The sequence below is a fragment of the Arachis hypogaea genome, chromosome 19 (genome assembly GCF_003086295.3).
Source record: "Arachis hypogaea cultivar Tifrunner chromosome 19, arahy.Tifrunner.gnm2.J5K5, whole genome shotgun sequence".
Lineage (NCBI taxonomy): Eukaryota > Viridiplantae > Streptophyta > Magnoliopsida > Fabales > Fabaceae > Arachis > Arachis hypogaea.
In genome coordinates, this window is record NC_092054.1 from 15,443,078 (window position 1) to 15,460,659 (window position 17,582).

General features: G+C 34.9%; 3 protein-coding genes across 5 annotated transcripts; 2 read left to right on the plus strand and 1 right to left on the minus strand.

Annotated features, from left to right (window-relative positions):
- The first annotated feature begins 2,458 nt into the window (after positions 1 to 2,458).
- LOC112775737 (nuclear transport factor 2) lies at positions 2,459 to 7,170 on the plus strand. Of its 2 annotated transcripts, none has more exons than XM_025819565.3 (10): positions 2,459 to 2,757; positions 2,912 to 2,994; positions 3,088 to 3,225; positions 3,859 to 4,135; positions 4,215 to 4,441; positions 4,630 to 4,801; positions 4,919 to 5,040; positions 5,122 to 5,181; positions 6,142 to 6,205; positions 6,434 to 7,170. In XM_025819565.3, exons 2-10 carry the CDS (start codon positions 2,941 to 2,943, stop codon positions 6,727 to 6,729), a joined length of 1,410 nt encoding a protein of 469 aa, XP_025675350.1. In that variant the 5' UTR covers positions 2,459 to 2,757; positions 2,912 to 2,940; the 3' UTR covers positions 6,730 to 7,170. The 2 variants fall into 2 exon arrangements, with proteins under 2 accessions (XP_025675350.1, XP_025675351.1); XM_025819566.3 differs by having other exon boundaries at positions 4,636 to 4,801.
- A 2,049-nt stretch (positions 7,171 to 9,219) lies between these two features.
- On the minus strand, positions 9,220 to 12,193 carry LOC112775738 (galacturonosyltransferase 8). Its single transcript, XM_025819567.2, has 3 exons — positions 11,856 to 12,193; positions 10,069 to 11,313; positions 9,220 to 9,817 (listed from the first exon to the last, which is right to left on the minus strand). Exons 1-3 carry the CDS (start codon positions 11,979 to 11,981, stop codon positions 9,542 to 9,544), a joined length of 1,647 nt encoding a protein of 548 aa, XP_025675352.1. The 5' UTR covers positions 11,982 to 12,193; the 3' UTR covers positions 9,220 to 9,541.
- A 497-nt stretch (positions 12,194 to 12,690) lies between these two features.
- On the plus strand, positions 12,691 to 16,681 carry LOC112775525 (prefoldin subunit 6). Of its 2 annotated transcripts, none has more exons than XM_025819186.3 (7): positions 12,691 to 13,198; positions 14,194 to 14,319; positions 14,437 to 14,525; positions 14,597 to 14,667; positions 14,767 to 14,891; positions 15,635 to 15,695; positions 16,444 to 16,681. In XM_025819186.3, exons 3-7 carry the CDS (start codon positions 14,444 to 14,446, stop codon positions 16,498 to 16,500), a joined length of 396 nt encoding a protein of 131 aa, XP_025674971.1. In that variant the 5' UTR covers positions 12,691 to 13,198; positions 14,194 to 14,319; positions 14,437 to 14,443; the 3' UTR covers positions 16,501 to 16,681. The 2 variants fall into 2 exon arrangements, with proteins under 2 accessions (XP_025674971.1, XP_072083030.1); XM_072226929.1 differs by having other exon boundaries at positions 12,696 to 13,198; positions 13,747 to 14,319.
- Positions 16,682 to 17,582: the final 901 nt, after the last annotated feature.

The following is a 17,582-nucleotide window of genomic DNA, read 5'->3' on the forward strand; positions in this document are numbered from 1 at the left end:
ATAAAAGTGTAAATCATAACATGCTATTAAAATGAAAATAATATTATTCTTACCTAAATATTATTAAAACCTTCTTTAAACACGACATTTGTTGTTGATGACTTTAGATTGCTGTCTTTGTCTAGAATTAAAACCTAAGGCCACTGCGACTCTTAACTCTTGACAAAGCAACATAAAGTTGTTCATAGGTGAACACTAATTTTGACAAGTAAAGTCCTGCATGTGATAATGATTGACCCTGACTCTTGTTAATGGTCATTGCAAAGCATACTGTTAATGGAAATTGTCTCCGTTGAAACTTAAATGGTAACCATGAATTTGAAGGGATCAAGTTCATTCTTGGAATGTACACTTTATCTCCAATATTTTTACTGATCACTACCGTCACTCCAATTACGTTACTACCAAGTTCGTTAACTATTAATCTTGTCCCGTTGCATAAACCTGAAGTCTAGTCTATATTTCGCAGTAGTATTACAGCGACTCCTGGCTTCAAAGTCAACTTGTGTTTCGGTAGTCCCGAACATTTGAGGTCATTTAGGAACTCTGGTGTGAACTACTCTTATTGTACATCTTCATTCTCATCAGCTTGACATGTTGTGTCAGAACTCAAATACTCATTTTCCATCCCTGGAAAGATTGTCAAGACAAAATCGTTTACCTTCTTGACACTCTCAAGCGTGGGTGCAGGAATTGCCCTACTCTGAAAATACTTGTAATCTGACATGTTTTGCAACAAATTTGGATATACAAAGTCTACCAAATGAAAGAGAAGGTCATCAGTAGTTGTAATCAATAGATCATCTATAATTTCAATTTCTGATTCATCACCAACAACAAAACTAATATTTTCATTTCCAACATCAAGTATCCAATTAGTAAATTTCTTCATTTCACCTTCATCTTGATCTGAAGAAGACATTAGAAGCCTCATGTTCGTATGCAGTTTCAGAATCTTACAAAACAACCACAGATGGGATGAGTTAATAGCTGATGTCAATATATCGTGTCTACTCCCTTTCGGAATCATTGGAAGTATCTGTCTTAAATCACCTCCTAGAACTACAACCTTACCCCCAATCTGAAAGCGGTTGAATATTCTACTTCATCATTCTTTGAAAAACACTCTTTTTATTCCAATTGCATGCCACCGTAAAGGGTGTATACAGATCGGATCAGACATAACTAAAAATTCGATTCGATCCGCACAATTTTCATGATATCCACGTTTTTTAGTGTCGAATCCGATCCAATTCGCAAATGTACGGATCGGATCGGATTGGATATCAGATATATCTACATAATTGAACCTTCTCTTTTTAATCATATTTCTATGTAAAAAATTCAATAAAAATATTTTTTCACATTTTTAACTTATTTATTCCTAAAATATTTTTAATCAAATTTTTTTTAAATAAAAAAATAAAATAATACAATATATGAATAATAATTACTAACTAAAACATAAAAACAAGTAAATATAATACTAAACATATATATATTTATTTATTTTTAATTATTATTGTGAGGATCTGTCAGATTGAATATGCAGATGTAGAGCAAATATTCGCGATCCGATCCGTAAAGGGTGTGATCAAATCCTATCCGATATGATCAGTGTGTGAATTGAATTGTATCCGCAATTTTTAAATCGGATGTGAATATTTATCGCAAATCAGTAGATATGATCCGATCCATGAACACCCCTATGCCAGAATGCATTGCATGCCTTTGCAACCAACTAATCTTCTGCAACGTCACCAACCAACTGTTCCTTGACGGCCTTCTTCCAATGGTGACTTTTAACCTTTTTCATTTCTCCGATCTTGACTCTGTCTTCTGTGTCTTTGGATCCAGAATGATATTCCCTACGGCCCTGCTGTTCAATAAGAACATCTTTTCATGTTTTGATTTTATGATTTTAAATTTCAGTGATTTTATTTTGAATTTTAATTTCTTAAATTGACTATTTTTTTATTTATAAATGGACTATTTAATTTTTTTTGTATTTACAATGAATTACATAAAAATATAAAACCTTATTTACTTGATAATTTTTTTTTTTACTAAAGATATGAGATTCGAACTCGCAACCTCTTAATTGAGTATAGAGAGACTATGTCATTTGAGCTATTACTCATTGGCATTTACTTGATAATCTTTGATAACAGATTAATTTTTAACACGTATTGTACTTTTTATTTTAACTTATAAATAGTTATAAAAATGAATATTTAGTGTAATTTTTAAAATAAAATTATGTTTTTTTAAATTATTTTAATATTTATAAAAAAAATTATAATAATTTTTTTATTTTTTTAAATAAATTTTTTTAGAATTAAAAAATTAAATTAAATTGTTTATTTAAAGTTTAAACTGAACTTAGAGCGCATTAGCTTTCGCTCCGTGCAAATCAAATGCTAGTAAACATCGGCCTTTCGTTAAATAAACCACACGTATATTTTATTATTTTAGAGTTCTAATGTTCTATGTGACCTTGCGGGCTTAAATGTGTCGGGCCGGTCCGGCCCGTTTCACCGCCTAATTTTAATTAGGGCCAGGTGCCTCTTCATTGATCACTCTCATAGCCCGAGTGACTCAACTCTCACAACCACTCTTCACACTCTTTTCCCACTCAAAACCCTCCACCTCCAGAGGCCAGGCTCTCCACACGGCCAGATCCCACTGCCGCTGCTTAGGAGACCGCGACTCGAATCGCCGCCACAGATCCTCGCGTCTCCGTCCAGATCCGTCCAGGTAACCGACTTTCCTTTTCTGCAGTTCTTCTCATGATATTGGTCTGTTCTTTTCCTTCTTTTTTTGAGCCTTTGTTTTTTTATTTTATTTCTTGAATTGTGCTTATTTCTAGTTTTGTATTTTGTAACTCAAAATCTATAATTTCGTTCTGCAGTTCAATCAGCATTTTGGAAAGATATCCGAATGGCCGCATCGGAGCAGCAAGTTCCATCTAGAACTTCTCCACCAGCTCATATTGTATGTAATGTATATTTGGATTCAATGTGTCGAATCTTTCGGCTTTTCGTCGTAGTATGAATGATTGGGTTTTGTAATGATTGTGTAATATAGGTTGGAAGTGCCTTTGTTGATCAGTATTACCATATGCTGCACGAGAGCCCTGAGCTCGTGCATCGCTTTTACCAGGATGTCAGCAAGTTTGGCCGCCCTGAGGAAAATGGCATAATGGGAATTACAACAACAATGGAGGTGAGTTCTCTCTTTTGAATGAACCCTAGCCTACCCGTGTTATGTGCTTGTTTTTGTATGTACATTTGCATTTACATTTGTATGTTTATTGATGTGAGATTATCTTTGAGGCGTAAATGATGGAACACTCAGTCTTAAATTGATACTTATTCTCTGCTTGGGTTTTTGTGACTGAAACATAGGTTATGTTCATGAGTTTGGTTTGGGCAGGGAAGGGAAGGGAAGGAAAGGAATTGAAATATTTGTATCGTTGTATTGTTTGGAGCGATTTTTTTTTTGGGGGGTTGGTTTGGGGCAACTATGTGGGTTTGGTATAGATGGAAAAGTAGAGGTGAAACGTTAGAAGTTAGCTTTTCCTATAATTTTTTACACATTTAATATTTTAAAATTTTTAAAATTAATACTATTAGGAAACCTATTGTGTCTAATTATTTGAGTAAAGATTAACATTGTAAAAATATATTATATTCTCTTGATCTTCTTTTCTACCTTATCTGTTTTAAACTGTTGAGTAAGGTAAGGGTAAGACAAAACTCTTTGGGTTAAATGTTCTTTAGCTTTAACCCCTTAACTTGTTGGCCTCTCCATTTCTTTTTAAACATCCTAATGTACATTTAATTTCTCATCAAGCAGGATATTAATAAGAAGATATTATCTTTGGGTTATGGTGAACTCAGTGTGGAAATTATGTCTGTTGATGCCCAAGAATCTTATGGTGGGGGTGTCCTTGTCCTGGTCACTGGGTTTATAAAAGGAGAGGACAAGATTAAGAAGAAATTTACTCAATGTTTCTTCCTTGCACCTCAAGAGAAAGGTTACTTTGTTTTGAATGATATTTTGCGATATGTTAATGACAATGAATCCCAAGGGTGTGCTCATGATTCCAAATCTCCAGTGACTTCTGACCATGGTAATGTGTGCATACTTTGCAATTTAAATTAAAGCATTTCAATTTATCTCAAGATTTTTCTTCTTTTTCTTCCTTTTAGTGGAAGATCCTTCTGTACGGGTGATGCATGCTTCAGAGCAAATGTCCAAGATAGCTGTGGTTGGTGATAGGGAGGAAGCATTCAATATGGAAAGTGGGGAAGGTTCAGCTGAAGAAGCGGAAGCTCTGATACCTGAAGTTTTTGATGAAAACCCTGATGATTCAAAGCCCATAGCTGGATCAGCATCTTCCAACGAGAGAGTTCCAAAGAAGTCATATGCCTCCATTGTTAGTATCCTGTTACAATACACCCTCTTGTTGCTACCAGATTGCTGAATCATATTTGGAATTCTATTTTTCTTAAATAATGGCAGTTTTATAGAGAATGTGATGTCAAATTTTGCTTGCTCTCTTCCCTAGATGAGTAATAATTTCTCGTTAATTACTATGTCTATCTAACTAGTACATCTTTCAAGGTTAAGGTGATGAGGAAGAGTGAAAAACCATCTTCTACAGCAGCAACCTCTGTGACTACATTCACCAAGAGCCAAGAGCAACAAGGTACTCTATCTCCGCCACCCAGTCGTTCAGAAGCAAATGGTTCCGAGACAAATACTAAAGAAATTGCAAACATTCAAGAAGCTGAAGGTCGAGTGCCCATCTAACTCTACTCTTTGGTTCATATTTTTCTGTCTCGTGTCTTTGTTTATTCCCACTATGTTTATCGCACTGATATTGCTAACATGACTCCTTCCTTTATGACAGCTGAGGGTTATTCTATTCATGTGAAAGGGCTCTCACCCAACACTACACCTTCCCTCCTGGAGAGTGTGTTCAAGAAGTTTGGACCTATTAAGAATGGTGGTATCCAAGTTAGATCACAAAAGGTATAATGCATATTCATTCAAAGATTTCCGAGTTCTTATTATCAGCTTCTAGCTAACATCTATATGCATATGGATGAACAGGGTTTTTGCTTTGGCTTTGTGGAGTTTGAAGTAGCAAGTGCTGCCCAAAGTGCACTTGAGGTAAAAAAAAAAAGATATAAAAAAAATGAGATATACTCCTTGGATTTAAGAATTCCATATACAATTTCAATTTGCATAGCTCATCATCATCTTCTAATACGTTGCGATATTCTTTTAAAATCATGGTTTAAAAGAATGTTCAATCAGGTTATCTTCTAATAATTTTTTTAAAAAATAATATTAAAAGAAAGAAATGTTCAACCAATGAAACTTGTTTGTTTCCTTTTGGGAAAACTTGTTGCATTATGAATTTATAACTTTATGTCTTTAAATGATTAACAAGAGATGCTTATAGTTTTGTCTTTTTAAGGTATTATTATATCCTTAAATGAGCTACTAGTGATGGTTACTTTTGTACAAAAGAAGAAAAAAAGTGGGCCACCAAAGTGATGAATTCTATTTCTACACAATCATATTAAAGGCTCTGTGTTTGGGTATTATATTTACTTGGATCTCTTGTGTAAAAATTATTCTCTTTGTCCTCAAGAAAGATCATATGCATAGTGTCATGTCACTTTTGCAACTTCTTATGCAGTTGCTTTGACATATTTTATTTTTGATATATCTCCTAATGAGCTTGGCTGGTATTCATTTTCCTAAGCTTGTTATTGTCTATGTTGAGTATGTCTTGTTAATATTGAAGCTCTGGCTTATTTGGTACTTCAGTCAGTGAATTGACTCTGATTCAAAAGTTTGCCGTGGCTGATGCTGTCGTTCATGATTTATCTTGGGAGTAGATGGTTTTTGTTGTGGTTCTTAAATAGAAGATGCGTTAGAAGTTTGTCCATTTGTCTTGTTTAAGATGTATTGTGTATAAACTGTTTCCAAGCTGAGTTATTTATGTAGAGTTGTTTGTATTTATTAAGTCAAACTCTTCTATACGGCGTCACATATCCTTGGACAATATAATTGTTTTTGAATGTGGATTTGTGAGTTAACACTTTTCATTGGCAATGTCAGGCATCACCTATTCTGATTGAAGGGCACCAAGTTTTGGTTGAGGAAAAGAGATCAACAACTCGAGGTAAGCGTCCTGCATTCATAACATTTTTTTGCCTTTAGTCTACCTTTCCTTTCCTTGCCATATTTTATTTATCATTTAGCCAAGTGTGAGAAAAGACCCGAGTTATGTTGTCTATTTATTTTCAATTTGTTCTCACTGGCCTAGTCAAGTAGACATCATTGGTGGTCATCCATTTTGAAATTTAAAATATGTTGCATGCAAAGTGAAACTGTTTCTATTTGTTTCCAGTGAATAGCAGGGGGCGATTCCCATCTGGAAGGAGGCCAGGATACAGGAATGAAGGAGCAAGAGAACGGGGAACCTATGGAAATGGGAGAAGCTATGGCCGAGGCGACCCTAACACAAAGGGTGAATTTGGTGGGTATAGGAATGTTAATCAGGGTGGGTTTCTAAATCATGGAGGTGACAGGTACCATCGAAATAATCATCCTGGAGCAAATGGTGGACGGAGGAATCGAAGTGGTGGGTTTTCTGGTACTGCGGCAGTCAAAACTACGGACGCTCGTGTTGCTGCTTCTGCTTGAGCAACCTATTAACCCTTGTGGCCTTTTTGGTGCGATGAACTCATTGAAAGATATTTTCAATTTCAGTCACTTAGTTAAAGGTAAAGCGGCAATGAAGGAACTTCTAAATTTTAATTTGGGGTGGACTAAGATTTTCTTAGGGGTCATTTCTCTTACTATTTTTTGCCATATTAGTGACTTAGGTAAAGGTAGTGCCCTAAATATTTGGTTAGTGGTAGTAGCAGTGTCAATATAGCAGAGGTTAGCTTTTGACCTTTTGTTGCTTCCAGAGTTCTTTAAATATTTTTGGAAGCATGATTGCAATTTTGTGAGAAAAAATCGTCTATTTATCATTTCTGACAGGACAGGCTGATAGTGGCATTATACGCAAAATTCCTTTGTGTAAAACTATAAGACTTAAATTTGAATATGATATTAGAACAAATATTATTGAGTACTCCATTCGTTTGGCATGTTATTTAGTAATGGTTCCTCCATTTGTTTAGGCGTTAAATGTTTAGCATTATGATCAATGTTTTAAGTTCTATATGCTGCATTTGATGAAATACAAAACATCATTCATGAACTTCTTGTTAGATGAATACCAACCATAGCATTTCCTAGTAGAAATGGATGTAAATCTCATTCATGTAGGGGTGAAAAATAGGTGGCAACGTGGATGGGCAAGTTAATTTTGGATTGGTGAAAGATTGATAAAAAAATAAACTAATTTGTTATTTCATAAGATTTATTGAGATAATTGTTTGGGCTTAGATATTTGTCAGCAGAACCTTTTAATTTATTCATTAGTCATTCAGTGTATACTCAATGCACGCATTGAATTGAGTTTATTCGACGCGAATTGGAAAACAAATGGGTACATCAGAGTGGGTTTATATCTGATCGATTGGATTTGATGAATGATTGAACCATGTTATAAACATCAGAGTGGGTTTATATCTGATCGATTGGATTTGATGAATGATTGAACCATGTTATAAACTTATGGTTTATGAGCTTTGTATATAATTAAAAATTAACACTAGATTTATTTAAAATATACATAGACAATAGAGTTGTTTAATATATATTTATTGATGTATAAATTTTGTGAAATTTGACATAGATGAATTTTATTATAGGTTAGAAAATGATATTCGCACACTAAAGAGGTAGTTTCTCATCATTATACTCTTTCCATCACCATGAAATTAATTATAGACTCCATTCAAATTTCACCCATCAGATATTTCTAAAAGTGTTTAAAATAAAAGTTTAATTTTGATGCATTCTTGTCTCAATGTAAAGTAGTTATTTTGATTGATGTAACATTACATAATTGGATACACGTGTAAAATTATTATTATTATTATTTTTTTTTTTTGCAGAATTAACGTATCTGATAGGTTATAATTTAAAGATGATTTACAAAATACACACACATATATATAGTGTAACTTTGTTTAAACTTAAATCAACAAATGCCGTTTAATCTTAAATCTACATGTGCGTTTGAACTCGTGTGCATGTGTATATGTCCGTATCTAATGAGATTGCATATAGAATTCACCATTTATTATACTATTACTAGTGGTAGTGGTACTGCGTAGCTGTCTCACCGTTATTCTATTTTTTTTGTTGTAGGGAGTAGAGACAAAAGTTTACATATTTTTTAATAATTTCTAAAATCGAGAACAGAAAAATGTCTTCTATTTTTTCTTTGGATTAGATTCTCCATTAGTAATTTTACTCTGATTTTTTTTACGGGAAAAAAATAAAATTTTAAACAATAAAATTAGGATAAGAAAAGAGAAAAAAGAAGGGACGAAGAAGATTATGGGTGTGAAACGGGTAAGAGAAAAGAAAAAAGAAGAAATGGTGGAACAATTTCTTTTAGTAGAGAAGTTATTTCCTTACTTTTAGGGATGAAATAATGTGATGAGTTAATAAAAAATTAAGATCAGGAGTATATAAAAAATGATATTCTCATTATTATTGGCACAGATGACAGATCATACTTGTTACAAAATATCTATTACTTAACACTAACCCTTGAGACCAAAACATAAGGGGCATATATGTTAGTAAAAAAATATCATGAATACACGAAAAGTTAATTATCAAATCAACTACCATATGTCTTGTGTTGAATTGGTGATTTGTAGTATATGGCTGACCGCCACAATTTTGCCTAGAAAGTTTTTCGGTTGGGGCAGTGGCACTTTCACTAATTTTGGTTTGGTTGAACTGTAACAAATATTTGGTTGAATTTGAACCAAATATTTTATGAAAAGAAAACACGAGATATAGTGTGCTTTGAACTCCAGCAAAAAAAAGTTCCTTTATTAAAAAATTATATTAATCTTCTAAGTTTTAGAGAGCATAAATCAACTCTAAAAAGCTTTCCACAAGAGCTCTCAAGATCACCATGTCTTTTAATGCCGAAGAAAGGAAGTATGTTTACCAAATAGAAAGTATCAACTTATACATTTACAAATGATTGACGAATGATTACTCAACTAAACACGTTAATATAACATTTTCACATTATTCTAGAAATTAATGAATACAAAGCCTATAAGGTGACAAATGTGATATTTCTCCCTTTGAGGAAAAACATTTCAAGGCCAATTGTAAGCTACAACATTCATTTACTTCAGAATCAACATCCTTTAAGTAACAGTATTTCTTCTTGGAAAGGGGCAAGGATTTTCCAGCCCCACCAAGGAATTCCTTTAACTAACTGTATAATATAAGCATTAGGGCATCATAATTCATAAAAACTAATAAGCAGATTAAGAGCTCTTTGTCGAAGAAGCCATCATAACCAAATTTAGAGACCAAAATTGCAGGCTTGAACAAACTCTAACTCATAATCAACAAACTTTGACCAAAGTGGCTTAAACTGATTCATAGCAATGTCAAGCCACGGTTTCATGTTACCATTGAAGTGCACCACTGCTGCATTCTTGATCTCTTCCATGCTGATGCTTGGGTTATAACCAAGCCCAAGAACATGCCATGATTTCTCTAGTGGCTTTGTGGTTGAGTAGAATGTGATAAGACCCGGAGGTAATGTCCCTAGTTTCCATAATGTCCGGTTCTCATTCTGCAGCAACATCAGCATAGACCAACTTAAATATGGTAAAGAATCTTGTGAGGCATGATTCTAATGCAGAAAGATTAAAAACAAAATATTAACGTATCCTAGCTTCTGAAGATGCAACCTCTGGCACATTAAATAACATTCCAAGACATGGGATCACATTAGTAGTACTTCATTAGATTTGAGATTTAAGAATGCAATTGTTTTAAACAGTTATGGCATAGTCAAAGTAACAAATAATCTCATAGTCTTACCAGATTCTGCCAATAATGGTACTCTTCCGTGCACTTTTCCCTTCTCCAAGCATCCAAATCAAAGAAATTCATTCCATATGCCCATGCACAAGCCTTCGGATTGAATTTCGCTTTAATCAATGGGTGTGAGAAATTCATGTACTGTGCATATCTATGGAATGACCCGAAACATGTTTCTACAGCTCCATTCACCTTGCCATCCATATCAATCTTCCATAACCCGGTAAGGTCCTTCTGAACCACTATGTCATCATCCAAAAACAGAATCCTATGGAGCTTTGGATACATCTCTGGCAAGTAGAATCTCAAGTGGTTTAGTATAGACAAATACTTCGGATTCCTGAACTTCATATTTGTTGTGTCCTTTGTGGCATTCTCAAGCTTGTTTTCAAAGTAAAATTTCTGCAGGTTAGCAGACTCCAGCTGTCGAAGCACCGGCACATATGATGAATTCAGGAACTTGTAGTCTTCAACTGCCTTAACCTCGATATGCGCCCCATTGTAATTCTTCAACTTAAACATCACTTGCATCGCTCCAAGATTCATCTTATCGGTCACAACATGAAATACATGCTTCCACGGTTCCTTTGCATTCTTAGTGGCTGAATTGACCACCACAGATGCTGCAACGACGTTGTCCGAGAATATGGCATAGTGATAAAGTTTAGGATCTTCGAGTTCTGGAGCAGTAGGCTTCCCCTCATCAGAATACTTCTCTGGATGTGCAATCCTCTCCTCCATCAACCTCATTGAGATACAGTGCAAGCTCTTCGGGATTGACTTAGCTGCAATCAAGCTGGAGAAGGCTCCTTGCTTCTTTGCCTTGGTCAACTGCTCATTCACGGAGAAAATTGTGTCCTTCAACTTCTGAATCTTGAGCTGATTATCAAATGACTCTTTGGCTTCGCCAATTACTTGGCGAGCAGTCTTAATCCGCTCCTTCACTTCCTTTTCCAATTGGCGAAGCACTGATTCATCGATTGCGCCATCAGAGCTGAAGAGGGCAGTGTATTGCGGTTTGTTCATTAGATCCGAGAAGTCCCTTGAGAGTTCGGCGAAAACTCTAACAACCTTGGAGCTCTCAAGCTTGAGCTTCCTTGCATAGGATGCATACATCAATGCAAGCATGCGGTGATCCTCGGCTTGCTTCTTGATGTGGTCCAACCGAGGCTTCAGTGGATCTGTTTTCAGAGCCAGAATGGATCTCCGTACGGATTCAAATCCATGTGAAACTCCATCAGAACCCTAGTTCATAATCAAGTCATCAGATTAGTCAAAGATATCTTTTCATTTACCAGACAAATTGGAAACCAAAGGATTTATTTCTAAAAAATTTCCCCTATTCAGTGGCATTTTCTTTTCACTTGGATTTTCCATCTGTTTCTCGAGAAATATCCAACCAACAAAGGAATCTGGTTCTGCCTTAGCTGCCTTACACATCTCAAGTCAATTTCACCTCCCAAAAGTTAAAAGAAAGATTGCAAAAGAAGAAGAAGAAGAAAAAATCTCCCCTTTTAGTAACATCTCCAGTCAATTTCTGTTAGTTTCCCGAGAAAATAGCACACCAACTAAGAACTAATACAGAATACAGCTAGAGTCAAATCGTTGCTTCCACTTGGACTCATGTAACAAGATCCAACTTTCGGTTGAATGTCGCGAAGGAGGAGCATAAAAACAGTAACATAATCACAAAAAAGAACTAGAACAAATCCGTTGGTTTAAAATTACAAGGAAAATAGAGAAAAAGAAAAAATAAAAGAGAGAGTGTTAAAATAAATGAAGCTTACGATTGTGTTGTGGTGGTGGTGGTGGTGAGTGGTGAAGAAAATGCAGAGAGCAAGGGAAATAGCAGAGGCTAAGACTCTGAAAGAGAAAACGAAACTTGTGTTTCGTTTGGTTGGAGAGTTCGCCATCAGCGCTTGCGAATTCAGAAGAATCGAGGCTTGAGTCTGAGTGTGTTAATTAATGTGTTTGTTTGGCAGGCATTCGGGAGTTAATAGCCAACTAGCGATGACGGTAACGCGGGATTAGTGGGAGTCAGACTCGGTGTCGGCGCATTACTTCAACCATTTTTTATTTTTTTTATCAGGCATTTTTGCTAGCAGAAGTGAAAATGGTTGAGAATAAATTGTGTCAATTTTCGCAATTAAATTAAAACTGATTCTCATGAGGATTGTTTAGCGAATTTATTTAAACCAAAACATTTGTTACAGTTTAATTGCAAATTTTGTTTTCTATGGATTTTGTTACGAATGTGATCTTGGTTGTCAATTTATTTTCATATTTATGTATTTTTTTTTTGTTATTCTAGTATTTTGTTACATGCACAAGATAGAATGTAAATACTTAACCAATCCAAATTGATAAATTGATTATTTTTATGAATGTAATGACTTATGACTCAGTTGATCCAGTCCGGTTGAGAGAGGAAACGAAGGTTAGCCGAATTACTTTACCAAACCGGTCACTTAACCAAACCGAGTTACTCGTTAAATCGGCTGTATATTATAGACCCACTGAAATTCGGTTCGACCTGACAGATTTTTATTAAACCCGGTAATCCGGCCGGTTAATTTAACCCGGTCCGGGTCATATTTATTTATTTATTTATTTTTCAATACTGAAACGGGGTCGTTTCAGCCTTTCAGGTGCCTACCTTTTCCCCCTTTCCCTCTCTGAAGCCCTAATTGCTGAAGATCACCCCCAGCCCCCAACGCTATCTCCTCTCTCGACTCCCTTTATCAGTTTCTCGTCACTCTCTCCCACGAGCTCAAGCTCTCGTCAGCTCGTCTCATCTCCGGTCTCTCACCTCTCGTCTCCGGTCTGTCAAGCTCTCGTCAGCTCAAGCCCTCCCTTCCCTGCGCTCGCTTCGCCGGCGGCAGAAGCAGACGGAACTGTATCTGGTCCCTCGGGTGGTGGTGGTGGTCGTCTTCTTGCTTCTTACGGGCTCTGTCTCGCACCTGGTCTCGATCTCTCCCTTCCCTGTGCTCTTCGTCGCCGGTAGCAGAGGCAACAGATCCCGGTGGGCTGGTCTTCATTGTGGGTCTTCTTGCTTCGAGCGTTGCCGTCAGCTTCTCCCTCGCCATCAGGTTCTCCTTCGCCGTCAGCTTCCTTCACCCAACCGGATTTGGTGAGTTCCCCCTGTTCTTTCTGTTTCAATTTTTGCCGCATCACGGCACTTTGATTTTGTTGCTGAAAGTAACTTGTTGCTGAAAGTTGAATGTGTTGCTGAAATTTTTTGCTGATTATCATGAACCTTGAATTTGTTGTTGAAATAATCACTTAGCCTAACTTAGCTTAAGTTTGTTCGTTGCTGAAAATCATTACTGAGTTTATTGAACCTTGAATTCGGTGCTGTTTTGCTGAATAATGACTTCGTTAAATTTTTTTGTTGTTGTAAATCTGTAAATCATGTTGAATTTGTTACTTATTATCATCACTGAAGATTGAATCTATTGTTGTCTTGCTGAAATAATCACTTATCTAAATTTTTTGTTGTAAATCTGTAAATCATCTCTTGGTATGAATATTTTGTTGTTAAATTATTATAGTTGAATTTATTGTTGAAATGATGTTTATGCTCTCTGCAATTGTTTAGTTAAATGTCTTCCCACACTTTCTATTTGTATTATTATGAATTATTTTTGGTATTGATTTGTGAAATATACACAAATGTAGATATAGATGCAAATCAAAATGAAGGAAATGTTGGTCAAGCTTCAAACTTGTTTTATGAAGATATAGATGCCGACTTTCAGATCACCTCTTGAATTTGATTTACTGATTGTTATCTTTTGTTTTTTCTTGTTCTTTAAATTGAGAAAGTATTTTGTACTATTGACTAGTTTATTTTATTTTTTTTGCATTATTTGTTACGTCTAAGAATTGATATTTGATTGTTATTAATATATTTACGAAGACATACATTTTAAGTTTTAACTTTGATTTTAATTTTATTTTTATAATTTTATATTTTATTTAATTATGACCGGGTCAACCGGGTGAATTAGTGACCCACCGGTTGAACCTGTGACCTGGGGACCCAATCATATGACCGGGTCAATTACCGGTTTGGTTCTGATAACTATGTTTTCTTGTACTTCTTCATACTGCACCTGCCTGAAGCCTGAAGGCATACCTGAATCTCTCTGACCTTCTTGTCGCCGTCAAGATCTCACGCCATCTCGCTGAGCTCTGTTGATATCTCTATTACAGCGTTGCTTGCCGTCATCTGCCACTTCCTCCATCCAGGTCAGAAAACCCTTGATAGTAATAAAAAAACAATGCACTAGTCTCTGCCTCCATGAGAAATGTAATTGTTTGTTATGTTGGTCCTTATGACCAAATATTTTAATTTTGAAATACTAGATTGAGAATGAGTTCGTTGAGCAGTGCGGTGCGAGATCTTCAACGCGAATTAGAGAACAAAACCAATGATCTCTCCAAGCTTCAAAAGGGTATTCATTCGTTATTCCTTTGAATCCCCGTCTCTTTGGTTTTTGATATATTAATATTCTTCCAATTTCAGATATTGCAAAGAATCACCAAGTTAGAAAGAAGTACACTGTCCAACTTGGAGAGAACGAATTGGTCCTAAAGGTATAACCTATCCCTAATCCATTCCTATTCCCAATTTCCTCAGATACTATATTTTTCATTTCTTTTCTAACTTTATGTTTGTTTGTTTTGTTAATTAAGGAATTGGATTTATTGAACGAAGATGCAAATGTTTACAAGCTGATTGGTCCAGTGCTGGTTAAGCAAGATTTGGCTGAGGCCAACTCTAATGTCCGCAAGAGAATCGAATACATCACTGCTGAATTGTAAGATTCTTCTCTCTTTAATTTTTTCTCATGCCTATTCCTATTGTTTGCGTTGTAACAAAAAGATTGGATTGGACTGTGTTTTTATAGCCTTTGTTAATTGTATTTGGAGATACAAGTTAGCTATCCATCAAGTTTATTATTTAAGGAACTCACTAGCTAGTTACATAATCAACTTAGTTGTATAACTAACTCGTATCAACAATACATTGCAGTTATTGGTTGATATCTGCCAATAGCATTTGATTGTGAAAACTGGAAAGTGGAAACCAAAATGTTGGGCAACTAAATACCAATGTCCAACAACTACCATACCAGATATGTGTCTGTGCAAAATCACTCATTGATCAAAGATATCCAAAATATGGTGTCCAACCGATGTATAATTCTATTGCTAAACTGAAAATTTTCCATGTAAACACCATTTATCACTTTTAGCAAGTTTGGAAGTGAAACAAGAATTCTTTGAAATGCTGTTCAATTTATTATTTTATTTAGCTGAGCGAGAGTAAGCGGTGAAATTTTGTTGTAAAAGTTTATTGATACCAAAGCCTGCCATATCTGATATCTGCCAATATCTCCTCCATCAACTTCATTTGTGATGCTGCTTTATTGTTTATGGCTTGCCGCTTGTTTTCTTCATCATTTTCACTTTGTAAATATTTCGATTGCTTTATCTAAGTTAGGCATTTTATAACATTATTTTTGTGAAATATAAGTGTTAAATGGTCTCTGCCTGACAGGAAGCGTCTTGATGCAACTGTTCAAGATTTGGAAGAGAAGCAGAATAGCAAGAAAGATGCGGTTTGTACTAGCTCTTCCATGCTTATTTGTGTAGTTCTAGCTTCATCTTCCTTATGGTTTCTTTTATCGCACTTGGATTGTGATACTTAACTCGGATAAGTTGCGTAGCCTCTCCATCTCAAGATCATAAAGTTACATTTATTTAAACCCCCTAAAATTGCCCATGATTAATACAGCAACAACTACATTAGTTGTTGAGAAATTAGAAACTCTGAAATAGTATTTCAAAATAACAATGTTTTGTCTCAAGGACTTGGGTAACCAACACTTTTAAACACTGTATTGGTAGTTTAAATTTCTCAATCCTCAGAGTTCGGAGACTAGTGTGTCTGATATTGTTTTATTATTCAGGGATTACTCTCTTACATGACTATTCCCGTTCTTTTATAAGGAATGATAAAAATTTTAATTATTTATTATATATGTAAAATGATCTTTTGCGAAAAGAATAAGAGATTCTAGTAGTTAACAAAATAATATTTGGTGATTCATCCACCTTATCCAGTGGGAGTTCCAACCCTGTTACATTGAATTGGGAGGCTTAGTGAGAAATAAACTAAAATAAATTATGCTTGAGGATTATTTTCTGGATGTGATCATTCATTGCTACTTAAGAGGACGGACAATAAATTGTGTTTTATTTGTGTGTGAACATGCTTGGATTGATTTGCTATTGCTCACTTGATGTTATATGGATTCTAAATAATGATTGGTTGCATATTTTTCTTCATTTGTCATCTTGTTGTAGATACTAAAATTGCAACAGAGAATTCAGTCCCTTCAGACTTCGAAAGCCAAGGCATAATCCTCGCCGACAGATTGTTTTAGCGTTGTAATAATTTTACTCTGCTAGGGTTGTATGTGCTCTTGTGACTCTTGTTTTGGACTGAAGTTGCATTTTAGGGGTGTTTTATAAATCCTTTTGAAGTGCTATTGTTAATACGATATTCATATCTTTGTTACTACGAGAAAAAAGTTCCAACCAATCTATACAATCGTGATCATCACAATAGAAGAAACATCAATGCTAACTTAGTAAGGTTGATAGTCGATTGGCTTGAACCGGCCGGTTTGACAAAAAATCGACAGTCTGTTCTGCTAGATTTGCTGTCAGGACCAGACCTAGATATGATAAAGTTACTACGAAATATTTATTCATGGGTGGGGCAAGTTCTTCTATTATGGTTCATAGTTTCTCTTGGCTCTATGGTTCTTTTGGGGGAGAGATCGAGCTTCAAGAAATAGTGAATGATCTTATCAATACATAAATATATAACTCTTCAGAAATCTCAATTGTGCTTATATCTATCACTGTAGGAATCGGGTGAAAATCGGTCATTGAGGGTCAAACCTAGTAAAAATCGATCAGTTCAAAGTGAATTGCTTGCGGACTCGTGCAGGTCCATGGGTGCACCTCTGCAAGTTCACTGATGGAACTGAGATGTTTACGCTATTGTTGCTGTGCAGTTTTAGAATTGGATTTTTTAAATTTTGAATTTTACTTTAAAGAGTAAAATAAAGTGTGATCTCTTATTATTTATTTTATAGGTGAGACTAAGCAAAATTATGAGAGAAAAAATATAAAGGTGAGAAGTCTGAATCTATCATTCCAAAATGTATTCCACAAAATTCAAAGTTGCAACTTGAAGCTAACAAGCTTATTATAGCCTTGCTTCCACCTTCCAGACCAAGTTTACATTTATTATGATGTGCACTTATATATATATATATATTTTTAAAATCTTCAATCAAATGTTATTTTTTATTTTTTATTTTATATTCATTTTTTTTAAATTAATAATATTTTTTAATTGTATACAATTATTCTATTTTTATAATTATATGATATTCCTTAATATTTATTTTAATAAATACTTGAAAAATATA